The following is a 19,719-nucleotide window of genomic DNA, read 5'->3' on the forward strand; positions in this document are numbered from 1 at the left end:
GCAAAGCATCCATGTAGGTATGAGTAGTTTGTCTTAATTTCTGTCCTTTAAAAATAAGAGTTATTTCACATAACAAATTTCCACTTTGCTTCTGGTCGGGCCCACTTCAGAAAGACCTCTGCTCTCCAGTTCCTAATGCCCCACACCACACTCACTTTACTCCTCTATCGCCTGCCTGAGTCCAGCAGTCACTTGAGTTTACAACTCCATGCCAAGACTCCAGTGGACTTGACAGTACTGTGCTTGGCTTGATAAGCAAAAGGAGAACTCTTACCAGATGCGCTTTTCAAAAGGAAGGCCCTCTCAAGAGCTTAAAAATCATCCGACAGAGGAAAAGACAACTGACTTTTCAAAGGCAAGGGGCTGACATCTCTACTACTGGGGGCAAGGGGTGGGGAGTGATTCCAATCACCAGATGGCTTTTCTGCCATGTTTAAAAGACTTGACAGAGGCCTAGAGACTCTATTGACAGGAAGAGTTACAATTGATACGCACAGATGAGCGCTGGAATGAACTTTCTCCTAGTTTTGGAACCCGCAGCCCAGCCCGGCCTCTGTCTTCTCAAGATCCAAAGCCTTGAGGGACGGGGCGGGGCGCGGGGGCGGTGGGGGGGGGGGGGGGGCGGTGCGGGGGTGCGGCAGGGCGGCGCGGGAGGGGGTGTGGAGGTGAGGAGAGTTGCACCAGGAGTTTCTGGGTCCCCACTCAAGGCTGGCCAGCCCCACCTCTCCACCCTCAGGAGATTCGGCGACCGGAGAATAGTCATTGTCCGTCCTCCCACTCCCACCCTCACCAAGTCCAATCACTTGCTCCCCAAGCCGCCTAGTCACCGCGGCCCGCAGCTCAGATGCTCGGACCGCAGCTACAGCTGCGTGCGTAACCCCGACCAAAGCGGGTAAAAAAAAAAAAGTGGGGGCCGGGGGGTTCCCAGCAGGACAGTGAGCTGGACACCCGCCCTCCAGCCTTCACGTACTCACCTCCCCCCGCGCCGGTAACCAGTACCACCCTCCCGTTGAACCTCAACGTCGAGGCCATAAGTCTAGTCTGCAGCGGCACACACACACACCAGCAGAAGTAGTGCCGAGTGGAGTTCAGACTCCGAGGCAGCTAAAACGGAGGGAGTGGCAGGTTCAGGCTGGTAGCGAGCGACCTGCCAGTTTCTGAGAAGGAGAGGGACGCGGTAGTTTTCCAAGCGCGGCTGCGCGGAGATCCCTTGGAACTCTGGGAAATGTAGTCCAACATTCCTCCAGTTGCGGCCCTGCTCAAGAGACTTGGCTCAAAAGGACCAGTTCTGCCGCAGGAAGTAATGGGAGCTCTTAAGATGGCAACCCACTCCAGGACTCTTGCCTGGAAAATCCCATGGACGGAGGAGCCTGGTAGGCTGCAGTCCATGGGGTCACTAAGAGTCGGACACGACTGAGCGACTTCACTTTCACTTTTCACTTTCATGCATTGGAGAAGGAAATGGCAACCCACTCCAGTGTTCTTGCCTGGGCGGAGCCTGGTGGGCTGCCATCTATGCGGTCGCAGAGTCGGACACGACTGAAGCGACTTAGCAGCAGCAGCAGCAAACAATGCTTTCTAAATAGTTACTAAATAGCTTCAATATTATCCAATTATCAAGCATGAAATTTCATTTGGGGTATTTTCATGCACCTTAATATAGCTGAATTGAACACATGAATCATCACGTACTGTCTCATAAGCCAATATCTTAGGGAAAGAGGAATTTGAACCCTTTTAAATAATGGCTATGTTGGGTTTCTGGTTAAGGTGTCTCCATTTGTTCACTCTCAACACATTATCTCTGTCCGAAACATAGTGACAATAAATAAAATATAAAAAGAGAATTATAAAGCTAGGAGCAAACATTAGATAAAAATTTTTGTATTTTCAGAGAGAAACCCAAAGGAGAGAATGTGGCTATACCCACAGATCTGCCCTCACGACTCACTGGAATCCAAATGCAGAAACAGAAAAAGTATAGCTGGAAGGTAACTGTGGTAAGAGAAATCAGAGCTCGGCTCCGTGAGAAGTCATCAGGTAGCGTCCTTCTGTTTAATACTTTTTTTTTTTAGATAGCCATTCTGAAACTCTGCCTGGGGCTCAGAGTATATATATTATAGAAAGAAATTTCTCCTGTGAATTCCTTATGAGATCATAAGACATTCCTCATGAGATCATTTTACTTCTTCCTAAAATGTATCCTTTGGAAAAGAGCTTCCCAGATGAAGTATCACGAATGAGTTACAGATGTGCATGACATATTGATAACTTCAACCCTTACAGTTGCTGTGGGGAACAAAATAGCTCAAACCCCTTAGCTGATCTCTGGCCCATGACCATTCTTATCTAGAGTTGACCCTTGAACAACATGGGTTTGAACTGTACTAGTACACTTATGGGTGAATTTTTTATCAATAGTAAATAACAATAGTATTACAAGATCTGAGGTGTGGCACCACAGATATGAAGGACCAAGTATAAATTATATTTGGACTTTCAGCTACACAGAGGGTCAGTTCTCCTAAACCCGGTGTTGTTCAAGGGCCAACTGTACTTTAGTCAGCATACTGCAGAACTATTTCATACATTTGCTCTGACTTGAACATATTTGGGCATTAAAGTATCAGTACTTTTCTTTTTTTAATTTGGCTGCACTGGGTCTTAGTTGCAGCACCTAGGATCTTTGATCTTCATTGCAACATTCAGGATCTTTAGTTGTGGAATACAAACTCTTAGTTGTGGCATACGAACCGTTAGTTGCAGCATGCGGGATCCAGTTCCCCAACCAGGGGTTGAACCCAGTCCCCCTGCATTGACAGCAGAGTCTTAGCTGCTGGACCACCAGGGAAGTCCCCGGTACTTGCTACAAGAGGCTACATTAGCTTGCTAGAACTGCCATAACAAATACCACAGACTAATGGCTTAAAAAACAGAATTTACTTTCTCACAGTTGCAGCGGTGGGAAGTTTAAGGTCAAGGTGTCAATTGGTTGAGGATGAGATGGTTGGATGGCATCACCAACTAGATGGACATGAGTTTGAGCAAGCTCCGGGAGTTGGTGATGGACAGGGAAGCCCTGGCGTGCTGCAGTCCATGGGGTTGCAGAGAGTCGGACACGACTGAGCGACTGAACTGTCAATTGGTTTGGTTTCTTCTGAAGCCTTTCCTAATGGCTGCAGATGCCTGTCTTTTCATGGTGTCTTCATGTGGTCTTTTCTTGCAGCAGATACTTCTGGTGTCCCTTTGTATGTCCAAATTTCTTCTTCTCACACAGTCACCAGTGACATTGGATTAAGGCCCACTCTTAGAGCCTCATTTTAACTTCATCTTCATTTTCAAGGCTCTATTGATAGGAATAGAAAGGATAGTTATACAGGCAGCTGTAGAAGTCCCATTAAGGAACTATAGATAGAGAGGAAAACTTAGGAAACTTTGGGAGACCACTGTAAGTTAAGGATCTCTCAAGAAATCGATTGAAATGTTGTGGAGTGAAGCAGGCTTGCTTAACTATAAACCTGTAAATAAAAGCATGAGCTATGCCCCAGGCCATTAGGTGAAAGAAAAATTTCAACACACTTCTACTGATTTGAATAAGCATTATAATATTTGTGTGTTATTTTCTCAGTCATGTCCAAATCTTTGTTATTCCGTAGCCTTCTAGGCTCGTCTGTCCAGGAAATTCTCTAGGCAAAAATACTGGAGTGAGTTGCCATTCCCTTCTCCAGGGGATCTTCACTCACTTCTCCAGGGGATCTTCCCAATTCAGGGATTGAACCCTGGTCTTCTGCATTACAGGCAGACTCTTTACTGTCTGAGCCACCAGGGAAGCCAAAGCACTATGACAATCCTAGTTTAACCTCGCGGCGTCAGACACTCTCCTGCCTGATAGGAAGGCAGGGCTTGTGATATAAGCCTGACATCTGCTCAAGAAAAGGAATCTTTCCCCCTCCCTCACTTTACTTTCACGATAAAATTGTAGCCCACTTAATCATCAAGCAGAGCTTCCTTGCCAGGCTGCTTCTATTGTTGTAGCCACGGGTTCTGGGAAACAAACTCACTCAGAAGGACAATACAGATAGCGGAGTGCAGTTTATTACACCGGCAGGCCCAAGGCAGAGTCTCCTCTTAGCCAAGGACCCAGACCAGTTTTTGGGAAAACCTTATATACCCTAAATGTACCTGCTCAAACCCACCTCCCCAAATTTTCTGAAACTAGTCTGAACAAAGGAAAAGAAAGATACAATCCAAGTTAACCCGTGATTCATATGCCTTAAGCCTAGGTAGTTAACAGTGGACAATTATCAATAGGCCTGTGGTCATACCCCAATAAGCATAATAGAATTTATGATTCTATTCGGTTACACAAATAATTAGGGTATTCTTTTAGGCATCTGAGGGTCTAGATATGAGCCCTGGGGCTCTTCCATCCTGGGGGTCTGGTTTCCAGTTGATATGTCGTTTCCATAGATACTGGGCATATAGCTCAAAGTCAACAGTCTGGTCCAAGATGGAGTCCTGCTTTCAAGATGGAGCCTGTTCTGTCTGTTTCCTCCTTCATTTCCCCTTCTTAATCCTCTTAACTCATAATATGAGCATCACTCACAGGGATATATTACACCCTGGCTCTCTGACCGCCAATTTGGGAGAACCTTGTAACCCAACCTTTGGGTTACAAAGTTCATAATACATTGTAAAATGCAGGGTCCACAAAGCAAACTATCAAGGCAACTGTAACAATGGTAAATACAGTTTTCCACCAAACACCCTTCACCCAGGATAGGACCAAAGTCCAGAAAGGAATCTTCTCATTTGACATTGCTTTTACCTGTTTTTTCATGCAATCTAAAGCAGCTGATACATTGCCACAATATTCAACTTTAATTATAGCACAGGTCTCTCCTTGAGAAGCTGCGAACATGTCCAAAGCCATTCTATTTTTGAATTACTGCTTTTCTCATTTGGATTTGTTCTTCATTTAAGGCTAGGATGGCTTTAGCACCATCTAGAAGGGCCTGTTTTATGAAATTAGTCAAGGCCTCTACTTTAATCCTAATATCTGTTGTCCCTATAGAAGGTACGAATGAGGCAGCAATATACTCATACCATTGAAACACAGACCTTGTCCACCTAGCATGTAAATAAGGTAGATTTACCAGGGCTTGTTGTAGGTTAGGCTTTATGCTGCCATGGGCAAAAGTGAATCCCAGTGTGCAGCGGCCTACCCAGCCAATTGGTAACCAAGGCCAAAGGTTAGGCCCACAAAGTCATTGGGTTCCATTGGGCACCATCCAGTGGATTCCAGGGTTATATTTCCAACCAGAGCCTGGCCAATGGATGGACTTGTTGGGGTGGTATGTGACCTTGAATGTTCATTTACATTGTTCAGGGGATAGGTACCCCATATATTTTAATTCTTTTGGGTCTAATGGAGGTCACCAAACCCTACCCTTTGTTCTTTTTATTCCCAGCGTATAGAAGTAGGAGTAATTGATTGACCCTTTTCTGGGTTCATCCAGAAATATTCATCCCAGACTTGGTAGAATTGTTCAACATACCTAAAGGCCTGTCTTCCCTTACTAGTCAGGGAGCTTTTTTCCTTTTTGTTTCACTACGAGGTATAGGCTTTTGTTACTTCTATGAAACTGGCGTTTACATCAAATGTAACCCCATGACCCGAGTCTATTGACTGTAGGTCTGGCTTACACCAAGAGAGCAGGGAGAGATTATGATTGACGAGAGAAAGGAAAGTCTCTTTTTGTTGTCCCAGAAAAGAGGAGAGTGGTTTAAAATCTCCTTGGCAGAGCGGTGACACCCACCAAGGAAGTCCATCCATCACAGACAGAGGCATAGCCCCACATAGCCAGCGGTTGGAGGTGTTGTGGAAGTCCACGTGGGAATGTGCCCATGAGATCAAAACATCGTCCTGAGTTGAAACGAAAGTTAAATTCAAAATCACATTGATGAGGCCAAGCAGCAGGAGTTGATTATGTGGCATCATCCTGAAGGCGCTTGTCCAGGATCTTCTTTTCCTTCTTCTTCTTAAGGATGATCTTAGTCTCTCGAGGGTCAGTGGGGTCCCTCTGCACAGCCCACTCAGCATTTTCTGGGTCTGCGTGGTATGTTCTATTCACCCTCATGTGGTGGATCCAGGGAGTGACACGTGCAACTTTAACTGCCGTAGGGGTGGTTAAAACAACAGTATATGGACCCTTCCAATGTGGGGCCAATGAGTCGTGTTTCCAGTCCTTGACACAAATCCCCGGGCACAAATTCATGAATCTGTTCCCCTAGGGGGAACGGCACCCTTTCTTGTACAAACTTAGTTACCTGATTTATTACCTTACCCAGTTGTTCCATCTGCTGTGAAATCTTATCTCCCCATACCTGAGGCAAATTTGTTGACACCTGTTTTATTATGGGAGGGGGCCTCCCATACACAATTTCGTACGGAGAATAGCCGTGGGACCATGGGGTCATCATCCTGAGTGTGAACAGAGCCGTCGGAAACAAGTCCACCCAGGAGCAGTCAGTCTCTAAGATCCACCTGGAGAGTGTCTCTCTAAGTGTCCAGTTGGGTCCTTGCACCATCCCAGAACTCTGGAGCCTATATGCTGTATATAATTTCCACTTGACGTTTAAAGTTTTGCTTACTTGTTGTACTGAATTGGCTACAAAAGCCGGGCCATTGTCTGATCCAATGCTGGTAGGAAATCCAAATCTGGGAACTATCTCCCTAAGCAGGCACCGGGCTATTTCTGATGCTCTTTCAGTCCAGGTAGGAAAAGCTTCTACCCATCCCGAGAACATACATACCATGACCAGCAGGTAACAGTAATGTCGGTGAGGTTTCATTTCAGTGAAGTCCACTTCCAGGTGTTCAGAGGGCAGCGTGCCTTTTAGCTGAATCCCCGGAGGTTTCTGTCTGTGCTGGGAGGCAGCATTGACCTGGGAGCAGGCGGTGCAGTTCTGAGATTCTGTCCTGCATAGGGAAGAGAGGTGGGGAGCCAAGAAATATTTTCGAATTCGCTCTTCCAGTTTATCATGGCCTAGGCGGTTCGCTTGGTGTATTTGGCTTACCAGAGTGGGTGCCAGTTCCTCCGGTACCAATAATTTGCCACTTGGCAATTCCCACCATCCCTTTTCAGTCTTGATGGCCCCTTCCTCTTTGGCTAGTTGGTTTTGGGCTTCAGTGTATTTTATAGAGTTCAGCATTAGCTCAGGCAGCTCCGCCAATACGAGAGCTTTAGTAGGGGCTTCACTTGTCACCCCCAAGCCCTCGGCTGCTTGTTTAGTGGTCTTATCTGCCAGTCTGTTTCCCCGAGCCCGGGGGGTATCCTCTTTTTGATGTCCTCAGCAGTATATGACTGCAACCCTTTCTGGTTCCCAGGCAGCAACTAATAGGGTCAGAATTTCTTCCTTATTTTTAATATATTTTTCGCTAGCTGTCAAAAATCCTCTTTCCTTATACAGAGCCCTGTGTACATGTAGTGTGACAAAAGCATACCTGGAGTCTGTGTAAATGTTTGTCTTCTTACCTTTTGATAGCTGGAGGGCCCAGATTAGAGCATATAGTTGGGCCCATTGAGCGGACCAGTGTGATGGCAGAGAGCTGGCCTCAACGATGGTTTCTTCCATGACTACTGCACATCCCGCCAGTCGTTGTCCTTGTTTCACCAGGCTGGTGCCCTTGGTGTACAGGACCAAATCTGGGTCTGGGATTGGCTGGTCTCTCAAGTCATGTCTGCTGGCATATTTCCTTGCAATCATGTGAGGGCCCACTTTCACAAACAGAGTGGCCAGATTTCAGGGCCTGACAAGGTTCAGTAGTAACATGGGGGTTCTCACATAACAGTCCCTGGTATTGAGTAATCCGGGATGTCGACAGCCATTTATGGGGGTCCCCTTGCAGGAGAGTGTTAACCTCATGCGGGACTTTTACCATCAAATCTTGGCCCAAAGTCAGCTTGGTTGCCTCCGAACCAGTAAGACAACTGCAGCAACTGCCTGTAAGCATACCAGCCAATTTGTCCAGCTGTTTTGGGAGATAAGCCACGGGTCTGTCCCATGTCCCCTTAATCTGGGACAATACTCCCATAGCCACCTTGTCCTTTCCAGTCATGTAAAGAGTAAACAGCTTAGCAAGGTTTGGCAGGCCCAAGGTGGGTGCTAACGTAATTGCACTGGGTTTGAGTTCTATTACCAGTGGGACTTGTTTTGCAAACCTAGAGGGTTGGGAGGGGTGGCGGCGGGGTTTCTTCTGCCCAGATCTCAGGGAATTGTTTAGTTAACTCTCTGTCTCGACTGTTTAGCCCGTCCGGTTTCCCTTCTGAGAGGCTGTGCAACCTCCATTCATCTTGAGGGGTTACCGAGAGGAAGAGTAAATAGGTGGTTGAGCCCACCCGAAGAGTGAGTCTTTCGTTGGGGGGAAGGTCACTAGTGCCCCCAATTTAGACAGCAAAGGTACTGGACATTCAGGGATGTATAAAAATTCATGAGTCACTTGGTGTCCCCCAATCTGACATTTTCGGTATAGGCTTGAGACACAAAGGGGCATTTGTCACCATCTGAGACCCAGCAGCCTCTGTATCTATTGGCGTATAAAGTCCACAGGCCTTGCACAGTCTTTCGTAGAACTCAGACGGTAATTCGCTTTCCCTTTGAATCACTGCAGAGGGTTTTGCCCTACTTATAGGTTTTTGGACCCCCGTCTTGAGACCTTGTAAAGTAGCCACCCGATATCTCTCCAGGTGGCCCCTCCCTTCCTCTGTGTTACAGTCCCCACTGGGCCTCTCAGCAGGGGTGGCTAGTTCTGCCCACCACTGCAGGTTTGCAGTACCCCCAGGCGCCATTTCTCTTAACCATTTTCTGGCCTCAGGATCCTGTGTCTTTCCTCAATGCTGAAAAGGGAGACTAGTAGTTGGATTACGTCATCCCATGTAGGGCGGTGGGTTCGAAAAATAGTCTCCATTAGCCTAATCAGGGCTTGTGGCTCCCCTGAGTATGGTGGAGTGTGTCTCTGCCAGTTTAATATATCCGTAGAGGAAAATGGCTGGTAAAAAAAGCTACAGGGGGCGGATGGTAGTACCCACATGCGTCCTGAACCGGAGGCTGTTGTAGCTCTCTGAGGGGCATCTGTAGTGGGGTTCTTTTATGCTGTTCCTTGGTGGAGCGCAGCCTCTAATTCCCACATTTTCTTCCCCCTTCCCATCAGTACTAACTGGGAGAATGGGTACAATCTAGGAGATCTGGCTGAGGTGGAATCCTGGGGGCGTTGACCAGAGGTCTCCATCGCTGGGATCGGAGCCTGCTGAAACGGTGGCTCTACAATCTCCGGGAGAGCTTCCAGAGGAGCAGCGGCTGCTGCAAGAACTTCACCTGGCTCTGGTTGGGCATTAAGGCGGCCTCCGGTTCTGGTGGAGCACTTGGAGGTGGGCACGTCATTATCCAGTACGGGGGAGGGGTCAGGTCATCCCCGTGCAAATCCTGCGGAATTTCCTTTTTTATCATCAGTCAATTTTTGTGCCATTAATATTTTTCCCTTTCCCTTCTGGATACAGAAGCTTATCCAGGTAGGAGGGTCTTGAGCTAACCCTAGCCATGAGTCAATATATGGATATTGATCCGGGTGTCCTGGCTCTCCTGTGACTACTGTATAGACTGCTTCCACTATTTGTAAGTTCATGGTGTTCTCTGGTGGCCATCCTACTCCCATAGGGGGCCATTCGACCTCACAGAGTATGTGGAGGTGGTTAGCGTCATCTTTACCCATAGTCTCCTCCAAATCCCTTCTTCAAATTTTTAATCATGCACTCCAATACAGTTGCCTTAGATTCACTTTCCCCATCTTGCTTACCTTCTCAGATCTTCTTCTACTTTTCCTTTTCTTTCTGTCTACGAAGTTCTCAGTACCCTATGTACTTCTGATATTTCCACTCAATGACACTTAAATTGCCATTCTGCCTCCTTCTTAATTGGGGTGAGAAGAGCCCTACCTGTCAGATCCCAGAGGGAGAAGGGGGATCGGCGTGTCTTCACCGGCCGGTCAGCATGGCCAAACCAGAACACCACGTGATCCAAGACTGTTTCTCCCTTAACTTTTAAAGTCCGTTCTGCCTTGGTGGGCTTGATCAGGTGCGGATGAAAACACAGATGGGTTAAATATCCCACTTCCCAGGCTGTATCCAGAAAAGCCAATACGTACTCACTTATGTATCCCCCTCCTTCTAGCCTGCCAATCCCAAGGGGGCCAAGAATTTCACAGCAGATGGGACACCTGCAGAATATGAGCACACAAAGACCAAGTTTCTTCTCCTAACAATCCCCTGGTGACTGCTTGATAACAATTTTCCCCAAGATGGCGTGGACACCACCTCCTAAATGACATTCACAAATTTCCTTCCTAAGCCCTAACATGCTCGTCAACCTGTGTGTGAAGCAATCGCCACCATCTGCCTATTCCAGGCTCCTGTGGGTCTATGCCCCTTTTAGTCCCTCCCAGGGGGGTGATCAGGCCCCCTCTTCCACCCTGCTGGGTGGGTTCCTCCTCACCTGAGCACTCAGTTCCCCTGCTGCTGTCCACCACCTGCTAACATGAAAGGTCAGGGCGTTGAGAAGCAGAATGCTTCCGGAAGGGCGAGGCGCCTTCCCCCGTCTAGAAGATTCGAGCTGCAAGGCCTTGGAGTAGTCCCAAATGGGACTTGTCTCCTCAAAGTGAGGAGTTTCCCAGCCAATGCACCAAATGTTGTAGCCACGTGTTCCGGGAAACAAACTCACTCAGAAGGACAATGCAGATAGTGGAGTGCAGTTTATTACACCGGCGGGCCCAAGGCAGAGTCTCCTCTTAGCCAAGGACCCAGACCAGTTTTTGGGAAAACCTTATATACCCTAAGTGTACGTGCTCAAACCCACCTCCCCAAATTTTCTGAAACTAGTCTGAACAAAGGAAAAGAAAGACACAATCCAAGTTAACCCGTGATTCATATGCCTTAAGTCTAGGTAGTTAACAGTGGACAATCATCAATAGGCCCATGGTCATACCCCAATAAGCATAATAGAATTTATGATTCTATTCAGTTACACAGATAATTAGGGTATACTTTTAGGCGTCTGAGGGTCTAGGTATGAGCCCTGGGGCTCTTCCATCCTGAGGGTCTGGTTTTCCAGTTGGTATGTCATTTCCATAGATACTGGGCATACAACTCAATGTCCACAGTCTGGTCCAAGATGGAGTCCTGCTTTCAAGGTGGAGCCTGTTCTGTTTCCTCCTTCATTATCTCTCACAAGCATCCTTTATTAATAAATCCATTTCTTGCCTATTACTTTGTGTCTTGCTGAATTACTTCTGTGCTGAGACTCAAAAACCTGAGTCTCTGTAAATCCAGATATCAAGTGAGTGATTCTAGTTAAAAGATCATGGATTCAAGTCCCAGGAAGGGTTTTGACTGGGTTCAAGTTCCATGTGGATTAGAGTCCCAAACTGTGTTTCAGCCAGGTTGGAGGCCAGGTCACATGGGCTAGAGTCCCATGCAGCGTTTTGGCTGGGTTTGAGTCCTGGCACATGGGTTCAAGTCCCAATCTGAGGTTAACAGTTTCACTATCACTAAAGATACCCACATTCTCTGGTACTAGGGGATAGGATTTCAACCAAAGAATTTTGAGGGAACACAGTTCACTACTGACAGGGTTTACTGTTGATAAATTCTTACAGTTTTTACTTGAAAAGATATTCATTTCAGCCTCAGTATCAAGTGATAATTTAATTGGATATAATACTGTTGATCATGCACCATGATCAAGTGGGATTTATTCCAGGGATGCAAGGATTTTTCAATATTCTCAAACTGTAATAGGGAAGAGCAAATTCTAACTCCTTGTTGGATCTATTTCTTTTACTTTAACCATTACTTTTCACTGCTTTTATCATTATAATCACTATCTACAGCTATCCCACTTCAACTTGCTCAATCGTGTCCGACTCCTTCCGACCCCATGGACTATACAGTCCATGGAATTCTCCAGGCCAGAATACTGGAGTGGGTAGCCTTTCCTTTCTCCAGGGGATCTTCCCAGTCCAGGGATCAAACCCAGGTCTCCTGCATTGCGGGTGGATTCTTTACCAGCTGAGCCACAAAGGAAGCTATACATAAGGGCTTGCCACAGGAAATCCTACTCCTCTGGGCTTTGTTCAGCTCATAGAGAGACAATATGACCCTGCCCACCTGAAAAGAAGAAATTAACATATCCCCTCCCCAGGGATGGCCATTCCAGGAGATACTTGCAAGACTTATGACCTTTTTACTTTACTTCCTTACCTCCTCTCCCTCTTTCTTCTATATAAGAATCTGGCAACCAGATCCCGATAAGGTGATTTTGAGATATCAGTCTGCCATCTTCTTAGTCTTCTGGCTTTCTGAATAAAGCTGTATTTCTTGCCACAACACCTCATCTCCAATTTATTAACCTGTAGTGTGGCAAACAAAGTGAACTTGGGCTCAGTAACAAATTCAATGTGATAGACCATGTTAACTAACGGGCGAATAAAAACCATATGATCCATACCTGTGGCAGATTCATTTTGATATATGGCAAAACCAATACAATATTGTAAAGTTAAATAAAATTAAATTAAAAAAAAACCATATGATCATCTCAATGGATGCAGAAAAACCTTTTAATAAAATTCAACGTCTATTTATGATTAAAAAAACAATTCATAATTGGAGAAAAAGTGACTATACATCAACATAATAAAGGCCATATGTGACAAATCCATAGTTAACACCATATTCAACAGTGAAAAGCTGAAAACATTTCCACTAAGATCAAGAACAAGACAAGAATGACCATTCTTACCACTTTTATTCAACATAGTTTTGGGACTCTTAGCCACAGCAATCAAATAAGAAAAAGGAATTTTAAAAATTGGAAGAGGTAAAACTGTCACTGTTTCCAGATGGCATGATGCTATACATGGAACATCCTAAAGACTCTTCCAGAAAATTGCTAGAGCTCATCGGTGAACTTGATAAAGCTGCTGGATACAAAACTAATATACTGAAAACTAACAACTGTCAGGAAGCATTTAACAGGAGGTTTCCTGTGTGCTGCTTTGGATCTGTCAGGAATCCTCTGTTCCTTATTAATTCCTGAATATTCAGGAATTAAGAGGAGAGGCAAGCCTCTCCGGGGGCTGAGGAATCCAGGCATTTCCTTTGTTAGTTATTCAATAGGGTGATAAGTACCCTCTTCCTTCCTATGAACCATATGGTAAAAGTGATTGTTTACAACTCTCTCTCTTTAATATGCATCACCTTATGTTTTGTAAGCCTGGAATTATAATCTTTATTTTTGCTGAGAATAACTACCGTCTAAGATAGTATATATGCCGACACTATGTTGATTAAAACACCTTTGCTCCATCAGAGCTTTGGTCTCCGTGTCTTTCTTTCTTTCTCTCTCTCTCTCCCTCTATCTCTCTATTTCTGGCTGATTTCCTGGAACGTGAAAGCCGGCTGCGTAACACAGGAAGTATTAGCCTCTCTCCTTCTTTCACTTTCTCATCGTCGACTCCGGACCACCAGGTTCCGGTCCATTAAAGGACCTCAACAAACAACAAAGTATCAGAAATAGGAATTAAGGAAACAGTCTCATTTACCATCACATCAGAAAGAAATAATAAATAGGAATAAACCTAAGGAAACAAAAGACCTATACTCAAAAAAACTATAAGATGCTGATGAAAGAAACTGAAGATCACAAAAACAGATAGAAAGATATACCCTGGTGTTTTATTTGAAAGGTTCAATATTGTTAAAATGACCATACTACCCAAGGCAGTCTACAGATTCAGTGCAATCCCTATCAAACTATCAATGGCATATTTTCACAGAACTGGAACAAAAATAAATATTTTTTAACTTGTATGAAGACACAAAAGAATAGCCAAAACAATCCTGAGAAAGAATGGAGCTTGAGGAATCATGCTCCTCAACTTTAGATGATACTACAAAGCTACGGTAATCAAGACAATATGGTGCGGCATATACACAGACATATAGATTAACAGATCAGGATAGAAAGCTCTGAGATGAACTCATGCACTATGGTCAATTAATTTATGATGAATAAGGCTATTGCCTTATTCAGAGAAAAGACAGTCTCTTTGGTAAGTGGTACTGGGAAAACTGCACAGCTACCTGTAAAAAAATGAAATTGGAACATTGTCTAACACCATGTACAAGAATAAACTCAAAATGGATCAAAGAACTAAATGAAAGATTGGCTACTATAAACTCCTAGAGGAAAACATAGGCAGAACAATTTTTGACATAAGTTGCAGTAATGCTTTTTTTGGATTTGTCTCCTATAGTAATATTTAGAAACAAAAACAAAAATAACAAGTGAAACCTAATTAAACTTAAAAATTGTTTTACAACAAAGGAAATCATAAACAAAATGAAAAGACAATCTACTGACTTGGAGAAAATATTTTCAAAGGATGCTACCAAGAAGGAATTCATTTCCAAAATATACAAGCAGTTCAATATTAAAAAAAAGAAAAACAGGAAGACTCAATAAATATTTCTCCAAACAGACATACAGATAGCCAACAGGCTCATGAAAAGATGCTCCGTATTGCTAATTACATTAAGTTCCCTACAGTTGAATGATTTCCATTCCGATTACATGTTTGTAAGTCCAATTTGTTCATAAGTCAACAAAGGTAGCCTAGGTACCCAACTAACAGTTTACTGGGTACACCGATATAAATGGGTTTATAATACTTTTCACAAAAATAGTACATAAAAACAAACAAACAAACAAAACATTTTTAATCTGACAGTACAGTAATCTCAGGCTTCCCAGGTAGCTCTGTGGTAAAGAATCTGCTTGCCAAGCAGGAGCCGTGGGTTCACTTCCCTAGGAAGATCGCCTAGAGAAGGAAATGGCAACCCACTCCTGTATTCTTGCCTGGGAAATCCCATGGACAGAGGAGCCTGGCAGGCTACAGTCCATGGGGTCACAAAAGAGTTGGACATGGCTTAGTGACTAAACAACAACAATAATCTTACAGACACATGTGGTATATATATCCAATGGAATACTACTCAGCCATAAAAAATATGATATCACATATATGAAATCTAAAATGTGACACAAATGAAGCTATCCATGAAAAAGAAACAGACTCACAGAAATAGAGAACAGACTTGTTGCTGCAAAGAGGGTGGGGGCTGGGGGAGAGATGAATTGGGAGTTTGTGGTTAGTAGATGTAAAATATTATATAATCAATAGAATGGATAAACAACAAGGTTCTACTCTATGGCACTGAGTACTATATAGGCAACAGAAGTACTAGCTGGATTGGGGCAGAGGGTAAGGGCATGAAAGTAAGCAGAGTCAGCACATTTGGGTGTTTGAATTCTGTGCTTAAAATATTTTTAGCAGGATTACTCCAGAAAAATGTTTACATGGTGGAAAAATCACTCTGTCTCATTATTGAGAATTACTCGTAGGTGGACAAGGGGAACAGATAGAAATCTATTGAGAAAAATCATGGAGACCAGAAGTAATGCAGAGGAAATGTTGATGAGTGGGTAACTTGGAGATTTTTAAAAATAAACTTTTATTGGAGTATAGTTGACTTACAATGTTGTTTTAGTTTCTGCTGTATAGCAAATGAATCAGTTATACATATATCCAGTCTTGTTTTTAGTTTCTTTTCCCAGTCATTATGGAGTATTGAGTAGAGTTCTATCTGCTATACAGTAGGTTCTTATTATCTACTTTTGGAAACGGAGTCAATAGGCCTTTGTGATGAATTGGACTTGGATGTATTGAGAATCCGACAGAAATAACCCCCATATTTCTAGCTGAAGAATCTGGGTTATGGTGGGCCACTCATCAGAATAAGGAATAGCAGGAGAATATCAGCTCTCGGTGGGAACATGACTTCAATTTTGGGCAAACTGCCTACAGTAAGGGAAGTGGAGCTATGACTGGAGATGCAGAGTGGACACTGATGGCTCTACAACTCTGAGAGTTTGGTTTCAACTCTTGAGCAAAACAGGAAATGCTGCTCTGTAATTCAAGCCTAAATTTCCAAGGAGCAGTCCTGTCACTGAAGGCTTGCTCCTACACCAGCCCCTTGCTCTCTCTTTGTCCACATCTGCCTTTTAACCCCTTATTTTAATACTGCTGCTCGCCAAAATGCAGTAAGGCTAGCTTTCTTGGCGCTCAAAGAAAAGAAAGCCATTGTTATAGGAAAGCTCACTCCTAGGCTTTAAGCCAGGACGTCCCCTTGCCCAGTGCTGCCTCCAACCAGTGGGGCTGGTTTGCCTGAAAGCGGAGCTCTCTTCTCAGGGGGTTGGGTATCAGGGGTACCCTATCCTAGCATCAGACCAATGGCGAGCTTCTTTGCTTATTGCGCACAAGGAAGTCTACGGCATTTGGAATATAGACTCGGACCAGGATGCACCCTTACCATCAGGGGTGAGCCAGTGTGACAACTCAATGAACTGTGGTCTCCATGTTTAAGGCTACTGCTACCACAACAGAGTAGCACCAAACCTCCTCAAACGAAATCTCACCAGGAAGCCTAGTGAGCGGAGTAGCACCTCCTTCACCAGGCTCCACCTGGTGTAAGTGCCCAGATCTTCATGCTGGGTATTTGTTTCAGTCTTGTGTTGCAGACTTTTTTGCTTAATCCAGTGTCACGCGAGTGTATGTTCCTCGGTTCTTTGTCTCATCACAACAAAGATTTGGAGCAACGGAGATTAAAGCCCTCGGCGCGTCACAGCTCTTGGGTCTTGGACAAACCGTGCTACAGCTCTTAGGCAAATCAGTGTTACAGCTCTATTTTATTTAGAAGATAGCAAGAGAATCCAAGACTCGAAGAGAAGAGAGTGGAGGAGTGTGTGGGGAGGGAGAAAGAGAGAGAGAGAGAGAAAGACAGAGAGAGAGAGAGCACGTGCCCACACGCACGTGGAAGAGAGAGTCCGTGAGAAAGCGCTTTGGCTCCTCCTTTTATATGTTTTTTTCTTCCACCTGGGCCTGCCCTATGCAAATTGGGCTTAGCCAGGAGTGCTGTTTGTTCTGTTTGTTCTGCCTGAAGTCTTCACTCTGGTCCTCGGACCTTCCTTGTCTTTTAGCCACCGCCATTTTGGACTCCTTTTCCCTATTCTACCTACCTAACATCCAGTAACCCCATTCTTCTGTTTAAAATAACAAGAAGAAGCAGCCACCTCAAAAAGAACAAAAGACAGAAAGAAAGGCTGTATGCATTATTCTTACTTATGTAAGTGCAAGACCAACCCAACTATGATCTTCAGAAGATGTGCTCAGCCTCAGGCCGGCAACAAGACTGAGAATGAAGGCTTTCTCAGCCACTGCTGGAAAGCCAATACTCCACTTCTCACGCTCACACTGGCTTAGGCCAGTTGCAGAGTGAGGTGTATAATATAGTACCAAAGAGGGTTGCTTTATTGGTATTCCCTATTCTCTAATTCTTGTTCTCGAATCCTCATTCATTGGCTGGGATGGGAGTGAGGGGGGCGGTTGTGAACTATACAGTCCATGGAATTCTCCAGGCCAGAATACTGGAGTGGGTAGCCTTTCCCTTCTCCAGGGGATCTTTCCAACCCAGGGATCGAACCCAGGTCTCCCACACTACAGGCAGATTCTTTACCAGCTGAGCCACCAGGGAAGCCCATGCAAAAGAAGGGACTTAAATTTACCAATTAAAGTTAATAGTCTATTTGGGGTAAATGCAATCTTTCAGGATTTCTCCCTCCTCCCTTTTCTAGACTAAAGGTCACCTCACGGAGGAAAGGTTTGGCAGGGGTAGGATTGGCAGGAGTAAAGTCCTGCTGGCCTCTGCTGCTCCCCCAAGCTACTGATAAAGCACGTGGCAGATAAGAGTTCCTTCAACATAACAAAGGAGTCTCAGTGATCCTCAACCTACCTGTACTTAGTCCCAGCTGAGTCTATGCAGCCTCTGAATCCTGCTTAAATCAGTCCATGTGTTCAGGTATTCCTAGAATCTGCTGTGCATTATCTCTTACTCTCGAAATTATTTTAGCAACTTCTATGTGAGTCTAAAATTATTTCAAATTTTTAAAATATTCAAATAAATGTTTAAAGCAAACAAAAATGGCTTCCGTGCTAGCCAGGAACCAAGGGAAACAGGAATAGGACCTTAAGCTCACTACTGAATACATCAACAAGGCAATTAACCTTCTGGCATAGTCACTTTATGATTATTCAGAGTCACTTGCACAGCAGTGTCTTCTCAGAGTCAATATCTGTCTGGTGTGTCTATCCTCTTCACCACCACCCCCCCCTCCCCCCATCTCTTCAGGCCCTGGGCAGGGAAGGGTGTTGGGTACCTGAAAACCCCACCCCAACCACACCCCCTATTATCTACCCTCCTAATCTTTCTCCCTTTCCCAGTGAGAATTCTTAACAGGAATCCAAACTCCTCCTAAATTTGTCTCTTTTCTAAGGGATTACTCTTCTAAGGGGGCTTCCCTGGTAGCTCAAATGCTAAAGAATCTGCCTGCAATGCAGAAGACCCAGGTTCTATTCCCCCTTGGAGAAGAGCATGGTAACCCACTCCAGTATGCTTGCCTGGAGAATCCCATGGACAGAGGAGCCTGGTAGGCTACAGTCCATGGGGTTGCAAAGATGGGACATGACTGAGCAACTAACACTTTCACTCTTACAAGGGAGACACTAAGCTTTGTAACTTAGTCCTGATGGTGTGTGGAGAGCTGGAAGATCATGAAAAAATATTACAGGGAAACAGTATTTTTCTCTCTCTTGCTGCTGAATCTCTGAACCTGCTTCCTATTGTTGGAGAATGCCTCCATTCATTTCCCACCTCAGAGGCTGAATATAAGAGATACCTTCCCATTCTCCCTTGTAAGCAGGCATAGCAAATATTCTAAGTTCTGCCAATCAGATACTTCCTCCCAAGGCTTTGAATTGGAATGGAGAGAATGACAAACTCTACAGACTCCATTCTGGTGAGAAGTGGTAGAAACAGCACTGGTATTACTTCTAGTGGCAGTGGGCAAGGTTCAATGGCAGCGGTATCAGAGGGGTGAGTGGTGGCATCTAATATCTGCAAGGAAAATGGGATCTTCCCTAGACCACTTGGGACATAGCTCCTGGCTGCAGAGCCCTTGACCTCATTGGCTAGCCCTCCTGGAGATTTGGTCAGCTGTCACAGAGTTGCAGCTGGTTTGAGACTGCAGCTGTGCAGGGTGATTTAACACTTAGAGACCACAGTAGCCAAGTTTAATATGAAAATAGATTCATTTGGGAACCAACACAGGCTTTCCAGGAACTCAGACTGCATAAGTCAAGATCAAGTCTTGGATGGAGATAGAATTTTTTTCCCCCTGGAATCACAAGTTCTCTAGGGGACCCTATACTATAAAGTCAGCCCTAATGTGCATGAACTTAAGACTCATTGATTTATCCTGTACACACTATTATACATAAAATAGATACCCAACAAGAACCTGCTGTATAGCACAGAGAACTGTACTCAGTATTCTGTAATAACCCATAAGGGAAAAGAATCTTTTAAAAATATATATGTGTGTGTGTGTGTGTATATATATATATCTGTATAATTGAATCACTTTGTTGTACACCTGAAACTAATCCAACATTGTAAATCAATTATAGTTTTTTTTTTTTTTTAAATA

The 19,719-nt window shown here is 44.6% G+C and overlaps 1 protein-coding gene and 1 long non-coding RNA gene across 3 annotated transcripts in view; both read right to left on the bottom strand.

The window, feature by feature from the left end:
- HSD17B4 (hydroxysteroid 17-beta dehydrogenase 4) overlaps positions 1 to 1,174 on the bottom strand; it is a 133,768-nt gene extending 132,594 nt beyond the window's left edge. For both annotated transcript variants that reach the window (XM_086410731.1, XM_086410730.1), the window contains exon 1: positions 975 to 1,174. In XM_086410731.1, the coding sequence (XP_086266857.1) occupies positions 975 to 1,032 (58 nt within the window). In that variant the 5' untranslated portion in view covers positions 1,033 to 1,174. The remainder of the gene's footprint in view (positions 1 to 974) is intronic.
- Positions 1,175 to 2,918: 1,744 nt separating this feature from the next.
- LOC147369026 (uncharacterized) lies at positions 2,919 to 18,269 on the bottom strand. The gene is made up of 2 exons (XR_015167131.1): positions 6,817 to 18,269; positions 2,919 to 3,346 (listed from the first exon to the last, which is right to left on the bottom strand). It is a non-coding gene; the product is annotated as an uncharacterized LOC147369026 (long non-coding RNA).
- Between the last annotated feature and the right edge of the window lie 1,450 nt (positions 18,270 to 19,719).

The sequence above is a fragment of the Bos grunniens genome, chromosome 7, assembly GCF_055505025.1.
Source record: "Bos grunniens cultivar Pamir isolate PY7600 chromosome 7, Bosgru_T2T1.0, whole genome shotgun sequence".
In the NCBI taxonomy this organism is placed as follows: Eukaryota; Metazoa; Chordata; class Mammalia; order Artiodactyla; family Bovidae; genus Bos; species Bos grunniens.